Source organism: Tauraco erythrolophus, chromosome Z (assembly GCF_009769465.1).
Source record: "Tauraco erythrolophus isolate bTauEry1 chromosome Z, bTauEry1.pri, whole genome shotgun sequence".
Lineage (NCBI taxonomy): Eukaryota > Metazoa > Chordata > Aves > Musophagiformes > Musophagidae > Tauraco > Tauraco erythrolophus.
This window is the reverse complement of record NC_141496.1, coordinates 83,520,372-83,534,259: the sequence shown is the minus strand read 5'-3', so window position 1 is coordinate 83,534,259 and position 13,888 is coordinate 83,520,372. Positions and strand designations below refer to the sequence as shown.

Below are 13,888 nucleotides of genomic sequence, written 5' to 3'. Positions count from 1 at the left end.
TATGAGTGGGTAGGGTACTCATAGTACAGACAAGTGCTGGTGTAATTTACGCAGGATGTATAGAATGCTAGAAGTGGCTACTAACATGGCTGATGCCCTGGTGACTTCACACCTGTCTGGGAACTAATGCCTGTGCTTGACAAGCTTGGTGACAAAAATTCATCAGGATGCTCAGATGGGATTGTTTTCAAGTTTGGGAGAGTGTCTTATACCTACCTGTTCCCTTGGGTCTGCTCTTAGTGTGTTGGCTGTCTGGATGACTGGCTCAAAAGCATCCTTCCCATGAGTATGGCAATTCATTCCTTCTCACATGAAGAGCACTAGGAAACTCCTAAGTTTCATAAAGCAACAATTCTGAAGTGGTTTGCCCAAGTCTATGACATGTATTATGCAGAAAACATGATTAATGGCTTGACTTTGCATCCTTCTTCTTAAAACACGAATTTTGTTTGAATAACTTGAAGATAATTACACAAATTAAAGAGCTTTGATATAAAGGGGAAGAACGAGTAATTCTTTATTATTCAATGGAATTCATACTGTAATGAAGGACTGCTACAGGTAAATGTGATTCCAACACATACAAGTAAACTGAATGCAGTTTCTTGTTATTTACACTATGTGATATAAGCCTTTCCTTTTTTTTCTACATCAGGAGAACACCAAAGTGCACATTTTTTCCTTTTTTTTTTTAATTTTTCCTCTTCCGACATGAAATGACTTTGTGTAAGATGATATTTGGGTTTTGTTTCTGTATATTTTGGAAAATCTTTTGTTCTCCAAATAGTTGATTTTTATTTTTCTGCAATCATTCTCTTTAATGTGCCAATTTTGAAAAGGACAGACTAATCTAACCCTCATTTGAGCAAGTTATTCCAGCGAGCAGGCTGGCAGAAGGTGCAAACTGGGGCTGTATCCTTTCCTTACAGCCTCAATCCTCTGTCCTCTCTGACCTTGACCGAGAAGATACCACCCATACAGCCTTCCTGAGAGCTGGAGAGATCAAACGCTCACCAAATTCTGTGGCACTCTAGTTACCAAAGTCTCACAGCAGTTGTAAACATACATTTCTGTCAGCCTTTTGTGCCAGTATACCCATGGTCAGAGTCGTCTGTTACAGCTTCACTTAGTCAAAGAACAGTCTATTCTCGTGAGACAGGACTGTCTGCATTACTTTTGTGTAAATGTATAATGTAATGTGTTTATGTAACAGGTGTAATGTCATTTCTCTACAGAGTTTTGTCTATTTGTGTTGGGACTTCAGTCAAATTCTCATCACTTTTCTCTTTTTTGCCTGTTTTCTCATGAATACAATTCTTCAGGTGACATACGATATTCATCTGGATTTATGAATGTGCGTAAAAGTCTTCTTGATAAAGGAAAAAGTGATAATATACTGTAGAAGACTCAATTCAGTAAGATAAGTTATTTCACAACTTTGTAAATTTGATCTTTCTCACTTATTTGTGCACACAGGTGCAATACAATAAGGTCGGTTAAAACTGGAAAAACCAGACACTAACTGTTCTTTTTTTTTTTCTTTAAAAATCTCAGTTATGTTCTTAATAACTATTGGGAACCACGGATTTTTAACTTCTGTGTTTTCTAGTGCAAAGTGAAAGAATGTTGGCACAAGGACAGACATGTTATGTTCTAGATAATCAAGTATAAAAGTAATAAAACTGTTGCCTTTTGTCATCTTGCAGCCAGTTGACTGTCTTTGACTCCATGCAGCGCTGTATGTTAACCATAAAATGGCTTCTGTAAAATACTAATCCCTAGCGTGAGATTTGCACAGTGAAACGCAGCAGCCTAAACCTACCCATTATTACAACTCACCCATGTATTTTTGAAACATCACTATAATAAGAAAGTCAAATCTACCCTAATCAGAACAAAAGTATATTCCACTGGTTTTGTATTAGTAAGGGCAATGAACTGTAGTATATATACTTTTTTTTTTCCTTTTCAATAATCATTTTATCTTATTATTTCCTTTTTTAGGAAATTATAGTATCAGGGGGTGCAAAACACAGCTGCCTTATAGCCACATGTGTATTCCTCCAGGTCTGTCTTTGCTTCCTTCTAAACCCTAGTAGCAGTTGGTTTGTAGTTTCCATGGGGAGAACTGTTTTATGGTAACCAGAATATTCCTTCCATTACTTTATATTTTTAAATTGCAATTCACATTTTCCTTTTTTCTTCACTTTTTCAAACAGCTAGTCTTAGGCACAGATTAAAATAGAACATCTATAAGTGTACTTCAACAGCTTCTCCTAAAAGTTTTCCAACAAGGTGCATTTGTATGTAAATTCTCTGGCCTATGTGGACCTGGATATACACGTGTTCACATGAATATTCCCGTAACTGTAGAAACACACAGTCAACAGCATGTTCATCTTATGATCTATTGCAGCCATATCTGTTTGTCAGTGCTTCATTCTAATGTCTTTGAATGCCTAAAGTCACTTTGGGATTGGAAAGAAGCTCATACGCTTCGAGCCCATGAGTGAGGCTGTTTATTCATTCGGCTATGTCACATTCAGATGCATTTTGAGAGCTAATGTTTACATCCCTCTCATAAAGCACCTTCACCCCTCCCTGCAAAAAAACTCCAACAACATCGGTTGTTAAGGAGATGAAACGTGAGAATTTTTTAAGTTATTTTTCCCTATGTGAAGTGCACATGTGAAAATATTCCTTGGAAAAATTAAAACAAAATCAAAGAAAACCTTGTTGTGAGGTTCTGTGCCCACTGGCCAAGCTCGTATCACGAGTCACCTGTGTGCTCAGTCTGAAGCAAGGTGCTGTGGGGCCCCTTTTCCCACCGCCCTCCCCAGGTCCTTCTCCCCTGGTCTGGAGCCCAGGGCGCCTCCCGGCACCCCGCTCTCCCGCCGTCCCGCCTGCGCTCTCCCGAAGATGTCCGGGGCGGTTAGGATTCGTCGGGTCACACCTCGGCTTGTCAGGACGCGGCGCCTCCTTTGCCCTGCTGCAGCCCACCGCTTCATTTCCTCCGCACGGCGCCTGGCGACGGGCCGGCCTCGTTAAGCGAAACGACTGCAGTCGGCTGTTTGCTGCTCATGAGAGCTGGTCGTGACTCCTCCCTGCCATCACCAGCTCTCTCCTTCACCTCCGTGTATCCTGCTGCTGCCCTAGCTCCTGTCACCCCTCTTTCCTCCTGCCCAGCCTGAATCTGGAATGAAGACATGTTGAATGTCTTAATTCCAGCAAGCTTCAGCTTTGACCACAGCAAATTCACTCCCATTGTCCCCTCCGCCTCCAGCAGCCTCTCATCCCCATCTCTGCGTGTGCAGAGAGGAGACCCTAGGCACAGAAACATGGGATTGTTGGTCACAGTCTTCTCCTGAGGCTGGAGCAAAAAGGTACCCCTCTAAACATGATGTTATGCACAGCATGTGCACACCTGAAACTCTATTTTAATTTCATACCTGTTCTACATTGAAGTTGGTCACTGTGATTTTGCTATAGGTTGTGCTACCAAGTCCAACAACTAAACTGCTGGTAACAGCAGTGTGAGAGAAGAATCAGGACAGTACTGAATTTATTTGAGATCACTAGAGATTCAGATTTGTGTTTTTACACTGGAAACCTTCCAAAGAAGGTCTATCAAATAATGCATTGTATATGTGTTCTACGTAAAGTTGTCTACATAGAAAATAATTTATAACAGTAAAAGTGAAGAGTGAAAACCTCTTGTGCATGAACATGAAATCTAGGAAGTACTCTATTTGTAGCTGAGAAAAGAACACTTTTTTTTTGCATTCGGTTCTACCTTCCTCTTTGGGCATGTATGTCTATTTCTAACTCCTAACATAAGGAAAAACACATTTAAATTTGTTTGGTACAGTGCAACAAAACCTGACATTTCCCTAGAACGTTTTGTGAGACTTAGAAAGATCAGACCACTTTCTTCCATGAGTAGTTTACATGGTATTTTCTTGACAAAATAACTACATCAATAAATTGTGGGTACATGCTGGAGAAAGCTGTTGATAGAAGAGCGATAGTTGGATTTTGGAATCTGAGCTGTTCTCCAGTGGGTGCTGAAGTATTTCTAAGAAGAAACAAAAACTTGATTTCAGTACAATGTTGGGTTGCTTGTATTTCTTTGGTGGTTTTGCAAGACATCTTTGCCTTTTCTTGGAAATGAAAAGCAAATCTCAAGCCCTTCTTCTCCCCTACTTTTCAGCCTAAATGTATCTGCATCTCCTCCCCCTCCCTCCTTTTTCTTTTCCTTTCTCCATCCCCTTTAAGTTGTAATTCAATCTCTTCCAACTCATGATCTCTTTTCTCCTTTTGGCACTCCCTCCACCCTCTCTCTCTCATTAGTTTAACTTGAGTTAATTAGGAATAGTAGGCAGCCCTCAATCTGTTATGTGTTAAAATAGAACAATCCAAAACAGAGAGGCACAGACACAACTATGTGATTTCATTGTCTAAGGGAGACAGAAAACCAGTGGGGATTCTCTTATCTAGACTAACATCTTCTCAATGGTTAATCTAACTGGCTTTAAAATGTTCCGCAAATGCAGATCTAGGATAACAATCTTTCCGTGTTTCTTTTTCTTCTTTTTTTTTTTTTTTTTCCATTTCATCATTGGCAAGAATAAGTGAATTGGATTGACATGGAGGTGATAGAGGAAGAGAAATAGTCTACACGTCAAAATGACAATGTATATTACATGGTTAACAGAATGAGTGGTACGTGCAATGGCTGCGGGTATTTTCATCTGCTGTGTTGTACAATAAGCTCCTTTTTTTTCCCCAAGTGTATCATCAAGATCGCTCCCAATTCAATGCAGATTAAGTGTTTGCTTGAAAGATCTCTTTCTGTGAGTAACATCACTCGAGAAATGTGGAACTGAAGTAAGAATCTAAGCATTCACTTGTTGCTGTTACTGAATTGTGTATATATAGAGGTGATGCCTGGTGCTCTGACTGTAGTGCTGATCACAGACCTTAGGGCAGAGTGTGCTGTGGAAGTGAAATATAACAGATTTGAGAAACCAAGCCCTGACTGCAAAGGTAAGACCTTGCATTTTTGATTGACTACATACGGTACTGCTTGGATGATATGCATGCTCAAGAAAGACAGGTATAGCTGTGCAACTAATACAAAAATACATGCTTGTGTAAAACATACATATGTTTCTGTGTGTTTGCGTGTTTATATAGGTATAGGTAAATACATAAAGTTTAAGCCTTCAAAGAGAGTTGTGTAAGATTCATGGACTATCAACAGCCAAAATTACATCAATGATTACACTAAATTACTAATTTTGTATGTGTTTATACATATATAAATGTGTGCCAGTAATTAGTAAAAAAAAATCATCCATTAATTAGCAATGCTAATGCAAATATACTTTGAAATTAAAAGAATTCCAGTGGTTTTTTTTTTTCAAATCTGATATCCAGGAAGCAGAATGGAAAATCTATTTTAAAAAAAAAAAAAGGAAGAGAGACTTTGAAAATACTGCAATCAAAATGTCATTGTATATGTTAAGAAAAATTAATTTCTTTTTTGCCAAAACTTTCTCTTTATGACAGAAAGCATCAGCCTAATGGGGCACAAAAGGAATGTGTAAAAATAGATAAAATAGAAAAATACAAGCTTGATTATCAGAACATACAAGAATGTTAAAGCATTGGAGAAGATAATATCCCCTCAAAAAGACATCCTTGGCAGTTTCTTTTGGGGGTGTGTGAGGGAATATCTATCTGGATGGAATCAACATGATTCCAAATAAGGAGATGTTGCACTGAGTTTAGGGGGGCTTTACAGTTTATGGTTAACATATTGATTACTTATTTCCTCAAATATTGGTACAATTATGTGAAACTGTATCCATAGAGGAAAAAATAATGGTCCTCCATTTCAGCTTTGTTTTGTATAGTAATGCAAAAATGCAGTGATGGTTGTTGTTCTATTTTACACTACAAATGAAAAATACTTTTCTTTTTCCATGGAATTAAAAGAACTTACAGTAACACCTGTTTCAATATTGATAACTAAGACTGTTTAATTTACCCAATCTTTTTCTTTCTATGAGAGTTATAGATTATAATGTGAGAGTTGCATAAGAAAAAGGTATAAACATGTGATTTAATAAAAATCCAGGGCATTATAAATCTATACACTAAATGACATTAATAATTTTATGCAATTTTGACATCTGAGGTTATATCAATTCCAGTTCTACATGAATGCTGAGGTATATTCAGGAAGCTATAAAACACATGAACTCACACAAAAATATATTATTTAGTCAGAAAGTAAAATAATAGGGAAAATCAGTAAAATTAAATCAGTCTAACATCTACCCAACAGATAGCTAGAAAGTGCATACCTTTAGAAAGGCAGAAAATAATTGCCATTCCATCACACATATAGTAGCGTCGTTCATCAAACTGGTGATTTTACAAGAGTAAACATATTTATCGTGTCACATGCAGCAGATTAGAACCATATCTGTCATTCCTTGTTGCTTTCCCCATGTGAAACTGATATGCAAGCCCCTGAAAATGCTCCATGCCTAAAACAGCACACTTTTCAGTGCAATGTACACACAACCTCTGCCTTCCGTCAGCATATATACAGGCATGGCAAGAGTAGGAGAAAGACAGTGTTGTGGTCTGAGAAGATCCACTTTAGTACATAGTAAACTAGGGCAAGTGTTTGTAACGAGCGGGGCTAGAAGATTGTTATGTAATGCAGAGAGGAATCCACAGTCCTGAGTGTTTTCGATTCGCTGCTATCTATGAAATCTAGTCTGGACAGCGTTTCCACACCAAGCTCGGTTTCAGCCATAGTGAGTATGGGACTTTGTCAAAGCTGCAGAACGCAGGATCAGACAATAAATAGCTATTTAACCAAGAGCAAAGTAACTTTTGAAACGCACAGGTAATGCAGGGGTGACTGTGCCCTGCAGGAGTTAGTGGCACGTAGCTATTCATTCGTGTGGTCGTCTAACGCGAAATATTACAAAAGCATAAAGCCAATACTTTTAGAATTTATCATTTAAGAAACACTGCTTCAAGTGAATTAATAACTTTTGTATTAAAAACTGCTGTAAATAACTTTGATGTGATTACAGTTTATCAGGCGTTATAAATGTTTATGTTTGTTTTGCAGTTTATTTTGCCTTATTCTTGAGGCTTATGGAGGTAGATTCAGAAAGATAGACATAAACATAGGATGAAGCAATGATATTTTGACACTTGAAACAATGGTATTTTTTGATTTGATGTAATGCTAAAATTCACCTCAGAAATAAAACTCAGACTAAGAGGCATTTAAAAATGCATTGCTGGTATGTTTAGACAGATTGCTAAAAAATGCATAAAAACTAATACTGCTATGTAGACAAAGATATCCAGGAAAACAGAAAAGAGATATTGAAAGCATAAGGGCAATACAGTTCACAGTGTTCAAGCTGTAGCAGTATAATTCATGATCTCAAAGAATTTGTTTAGGCTAAATATAGGACAATATTAACTACGACCAAAGAGAGTCCTCTTACATGCTCCTCAGGAACATCCAAAATGTTAATCACATTGCTAATTTCCTCAGAAGCCAGAGGTTCAGCAGAAAATTTTGGTGACTAATAAGCTTTAATGTGTTGTATAAAGAAATATGGTACAATTCTGGGGTATGCCCCTGCGGTATATTCCATCCTGCTTATTCATGCCTTTGGCAAGAAATTCAGAGATCAGTTAGAGCTGTACTTTTAAATGCATTTGCTTCGTTGGACTGATGCTAAAAAAGTATTACATATTGGACAATGAGGCCCCATATAAATGTTATAAATCTAATATTTTTTCATAAACCAGTAACTCTATACTTTTAAATAAGGAACATTCTTCCTGGGATTTAGATTTGAGCAGAGTATTTTCGATACCTGGGTGAGAACAGCAGAGCTGAGAATATGCATGGCCTCCCCTAACTAATGGAAAACATTGAGAAAGTACTGCGAGGTCCCAGCAGACACAGGAACCATTTACACCTTTAGGTGAGGAAACTGCTCTTGACGACAACATCAAGATGCATAGACCCTTCCACTGTAAATAGCTTACTCTCACTGACACATGGCATTGTCCTGCCTTCTGAAAGATGTCTTGTTTTTTGAAACCCTTATTTCAAGGAATAATGTAGCTGACGTATCTGTAGTTTTAAATGTGATGCAATAAAATGTGATTATTTTAACTGTTAAATGATGTTTGCTTACTGTTGGGGTGTGGAAGGTTTGGTTATTATTTTGTTTTTTTTCTTCTTTTTCTGTCTTTTAACTGAAAAAAAAAAATAGAGGCATCCAGATAAAAATTCTCATTAAGATTTTGGGTGGTGTCTCTGTCTCAAGTGAGAGTATTTTCTTTTTTCATCTTCATACAGCACCAAAAAAATCTATAAAGAAAATGTTTTCATCCTTTATCCAGAGATACTTCAATGCTTTTATGTTTTAATTATGGAGAGAGATACCTGAAATTATTAGGACAAAAAGCAGACAGATTCTTACTGTAATGCAGTCACCTATTCAAAATATCTTCCTTTTTCGAAGTCTGATCAACCCCTTTTCAAAAACACTCCCTTTTTAATCCACTGCATGGTATTATATAGAATCCCTGCTTCTGCAAATGCTCACCATCAGGCAAAGCATTTTCTACTATTAGTATTCATGCTGAATTTTCCATATTGACTGCCCAGCTACAGGCACAAACCTATTTGACAGAAAATCTTTACATAATACTCAGGTTAGTATCTTTTTCTGCTTTTTAGTAAATTGCTTAAGCCTGAATTTGAGTAAATGATTTTAATTTGTCTTGTTTTCTAACTTCTATTAGCATTAATAATTATTCTAAAACTAGTAAAGAAAGATCAGAGCCTTAAGAAGTTCTATCTTTTTAGATCAAAGCAAACAGCTTTTCTTATTTTGTCGTCAAGTCTAGGGGAAAATGAAAAATAACTCAGAGAATTTTTATTTGGAGATATTTATGAAGTCCTGACATCCTCATGTGTTTGGAATTTTAAAGCTTTTTCCAAAACAAATTGCCACAAGTTATTTTAAGAAATATTCTTTGTGGTCTAGTCTTTGTATAAAGTGAACAATGAAATGTTGTGAAAAAATACATAACCTTAAGAATATCTTGTCATTGTATGTTATTTAACTAATTCTACACTTCAGTTCATAACAAAATCAGGGATTGGATAGCACAGAAAGGGAAAAGATTTGAAATGCCTTGTCAAAACTTTATTTCTTTTAAGTTCACTCTTGCAGTTCCCACAGAGGTAGCAGGGCCGGATAGCTATTCCTCTACTCTGGTAAAAAACTCCACAAAAACTAGTAGATTTACTGTTGACATATTTAAATGCATTAGTTGTACAGCTGTAGCTACACTAAAACCAGACAAGCCACTAATAAAATGTTTGTATTACTTCTTTTTACATGATGTCACAAAGAGAAGACATGGCAAAAAAGAATCATGAGACTAGTATTGTCAAAATAACTCATGCGGTTTGTCTTTCAGAGCTTCCTAGGTAGATTATCCTTCCATACAAAAACTGTTGTCTCTGATTAAATATTTTCGATTGTATGAGGTGAACTGAAAATGCAGTTCTCCAAACACTGAACATTTCTGAACCGAACACTAAATGTATTGATAAATTTACTTACATACTAAGTGACATCTTAATAATCTCCTTTGACTTATTATGAACTTGCATGGCTTTTCTAGATAGCTGAACTTGCTCTCATCTAATGATTGTTCTTCTTCATTGCAAATTACAGTACTTGAATCTTATTAGAGTACTTGAATCTCACATAATTTCTTTTCAGAGAAGAGGTATTCCATAGTTTTTCTAAGAATGATTCTGAGTGGAAATAGATTTTTTTCTGCTCTTTGCAGTAATACAACAGTATTCTCTTTGACTATTAACTGAATGTCCTTGGCAATGCAGGACACTTTACAAACAAATGAATGAACAGATAGGTTTCTGTTTCTAAGAACTTCCAATGCTGGGAAGATATTAGACAGGTATTGCACAGGTGCTACACAATCATTACAAGTATTGTTTTTATTATTTTTTCTTTTGATTTCTGACAAGAAATCAACTACATGGATTTTGCTGACAAACTGATGGCTGAAAGAGCTGGAATTGATGAAAGATTGAAAAAAAAGAAGGTAATCTGGTCAAAAACAGACCACAAAGTGTAAGGATTAACAGACAGTAGACTCCATCCTGATAATGCACTTCCATCAGCGCACAGAGTTGCTTGTGAGAGAACAAAACAAAACCTATTCTAGTGTATAGCATATTCTAGTTGCCAGCTTAGACTACTCTTAGTGTAGTGTAGTGTAGTGTAGTGTAGTGATTTAAAACACGGCAGAGGAAAAGCAAATTTATTAAATGGCCATGAATGAGAAAGTGAGAAGTTTCAGTGTTAGAAAGAAGATCAAGGGCCCCTATTTGGCACCAACCACAGTGATTAATTTGTTAGAGTAAGATGGAAGAAAACTGGTTTTAAAAATGCATTTGCTGCGGTTTGAGCCCCAGGTCCCCACAACTGAGAAATTTTACAGTGGCTTTGGGAATATTTCTCTTCAAAAGGCACATCACAGAGGTATGGATGCTTTCGCACTGAAAAAGAACATGAATTGTCTGCTGTGCTCTCACTGAAATGGTAAAAGGAGGATTTTGCCTTCATTAACCTATGATGGGAAAATACTTGGAGTGCGAACTAAGAACCCAAAATTTCCTATTGAGGTCTTTTCTAATAAATTTGCTTGCACTTTCACAGCTTTTTAAAATAGTTTAATGTATACAGTTCTCTTTCATTCTAAAGCATATCTTAGCTCACAGTAGCTAAGTTTTCATCTCATCAAACCTTTCTTTATCTTCTTTAATGTTCTAAGTTTTAACTTGTATTTAGTTTGATAATCTGTCCTTTCGCCACTGCTTCTCCCTTCAATCTATCTCCTTTTCTACCTTCTGTTTTGGTGAAAGTTTTCATCTTTGCCTCTGCTAAATGAATACAAGATTCAAGGTGAAACTTTGAGATGACATCAGAATTTTACTTAGTTTTGAGCTGAAATTGTAAATCTTTCTTGGCAATGATAAGAATGGAGTAGTTTTATGCAAACCTTAGCCTCAGCAAAACAACTTTGAATTTATGACGGTAGTGAAAAACTAAATACTGTCTCCCATGGTCTGCAAAACTTCTGTGTCAGTGGAGTTTGGCAGGCTAACTAAACAAGAAAGAGTAGCAGTATTTTAATTTTTCAAGCCGAATTTATAACTTTAGCTATATGCAACTTGCTTTCCAGGGAAATATATTAAGGAATAAATAGTAACCCTATCTTCAACCTCTGTCTCCTACCTTTGACTCATTTTTGCCTCTCTGCTTTCTCCAGAATCTGCTGATCATCCAGGTAAATTTCAGTTTATTTCTTCAGTTTTATTATCACCGTCCCAGAATACAACTTTGGGTTATCATTCAGATGATATATAATTGATAGCATTTTTTTGAGAGCTTAGCGTAAGCATAATTGTCATGCATAAAACTTAACATTCTTACTATCAAAGCAATATGTTAGAGTGTATGTACTCAACAAGCCCCAGTGGGATGTTGAAAAATGCACTAAAATGTTATAGACATATACTGATTTTTCTTGAGAATAAGAAATCTTGATGTCGTCAGCTCTCTCATTCTTCCTCACACAAAGTGACAGAACCAAGAAGTTTTTTTAAATACTCTGCTATCTAATAAATGGAGCATTCAAATCAAAATGCACCTAATTCTATTTTAAAACTTCAAAAAGATATTAAACTCCTCAGATTTGTTTTGAAGGTCTGAATTTGTTTCCTTCCTTGGGACCCTTTGGCAACAGCGGCCAGATGATGTTACACACAAACGATGTTCCAAGAAGGGGTTTATTTGCAATCTTAATTGTACAGATTACCAGTGGCCTGGATGCGCTGATTATCAGAGCAAGCTATGGACCATTAGCCTAAAGTTGCGGGAAATCAGACAAGACGAAAAGCAGTGTGAGACTGAAAGATGCTTTCACTGTTCAATGTGTTTATGGAAAGAAGAGCAGAACACACCCCACACACACAAAAAAAATAGAGAGCGAGAGAAATGATTTTGTTGCTCCTGTTTTCTTAGAAATTGTGTAAAAGTCTGAAAGTATTTGTAGCCATTTTTGTTCTTAGAATTACAATAAATTAGTTAAGTACTGGTACATTATATTAGACTACACTGTTCCCAGGTCAAACATTCTGGGTCCTTAGAGAAAGGATTTTTTTTTTCTTTTCTAGTTTTCTTCTTAGAAGGGGCGTGAAACATATTTTACTGAATCGTTCCCATAAAATCAGTATCTGCAATAATCTACATGTATATACAAACATACACACATGTAACACATCCACAAAACATATTTCCAATTTTAGATGAAAAGTAAATAACGTCACGCACCACATGCAGCGATGTGGTTTTCACTGTAAGCTTGGCTCCTTCCAAGATTTACTGTTAATGGGTTTGCATTTGTAAATCTACTGGCTAACATGTTTTTGTAACAAAGCAGGAAATTAGTTCCAAGAGTGTATGTTATTTATCTGATTTCTTGTACTAGGATGTTATCACCTTTTTTCGATTCTGAGTTTAAAAGATCTTACAGAAGTGACTAATATACATCAAATTTGTCACAACACATTTTCCTTTTTAAATGTAATTATTTAATTAAATGGTACACAAGACTTAAAACTATTCTTTTGCAATACAATGGGAAAACTCTTGACAGCAATCAGTGGAAGCTAGACTAATCACATCATCTTTCAAAAATCATAGTCAAGTGTTTTAGCTGTTAATTCTCACCAGTGATGCTAATGAGTAGCATATTTACACTAGTACAATACTTCTGTTACCAAACACATGAGAATTGGATTATAAACATGACAAAGTAGAGAAAAATGGGAATTACAAATGACAAGCTAATGTGGTCAACTCACTACATCTAAACTGGAAAATGAGATATAAGATACAGAACAGGGGACGATGTCAATCTTACTAATTACCTTAAAAGGAGAGTAGATTCTACCAACAGGAAAACAAGAGACTGTTCATAATGTGCTGCAAAAGTTTTATTCTATATTGGGATGTGGATTCTGAGTCCCAATCCCCCAGAGCACATGTACGCACAAATCTACAGTCTGGTTAAAGTCCACTTTTCATTAGAAACAGCAACCTCTGACAGCATCCACAGAAACCTCTCTGAAATTTGCAAACAAAGAGGCGTTTTGCTTTGTGTTAGTCGTTTGTTTGTTTGTTTAAGTTAAACTAAACAGTTGGGAAATAGAGGAGTTGGAAACCCACCAAAATCTTCTATTGGCATTACAATACAAGGAAAATACTTGAGTGTCACTGTTAATTTGGAAATGCTGTATGATGAATAACTTTGCCAAGTTATTTTTTACTTCTAATAACTCATATTCCTACCGCAAATACGATTCTTTCCTAGCGTTTCTCATTCCACTTCAGATGCTATAAAACTGAGTCTTGACCCAAGATTACTTATCTGTAGGAGTGGTTTCTAGCCAACTCTATAGAAACTTTCTGGGAACAATTATGGTAAAAGCAGATTGGCAAAAGGGGAACAGGATGATACAAATGAATAGTTACTAATTACATATTAGTTTTACATCCATTTAATTGTAACTTCAGTAGACATCCTTTTGATTTTTTTCTAATAATAGCAAGTTTCAAATTATATCCTATCACTTTACCACCATGATATATGGAAAATGCATGTTGGCTCTTGAGTGAGACATTTTTTCTTATTTTCACTGCAGCGATTTTGGGACTATAAACAT

The 13,888-nt window shown here is 36.2% G+C and overlaps 1 protein-coding gene across 1 annotated transcript in view; it reads left to right on the top strand.

The window, feature by feature from the left end:
* Positions 1-4,943: 4,943 nt before the first annotated feature.
* ALDH1A1 (aldehyde dehydrogenase 1 family member A1) overlaps positions 4,944-13,888 on the top strand; it is a 54,676-nt gene continuing 45,731 nt past the window's right edge. The window contains exons 1-2 of the mRNA XM_009982365.2: positions 4,944-5,046; positions 11,431-11,458. Coding sequence (XP_009980667.2) covers positions 4,944-5,046; positions 11,431-11,458 — 131 coding nt within the window. The remainder of the gene's footprint in view (positions 5,047-11,430; positions 11,459-13,888) is intronic.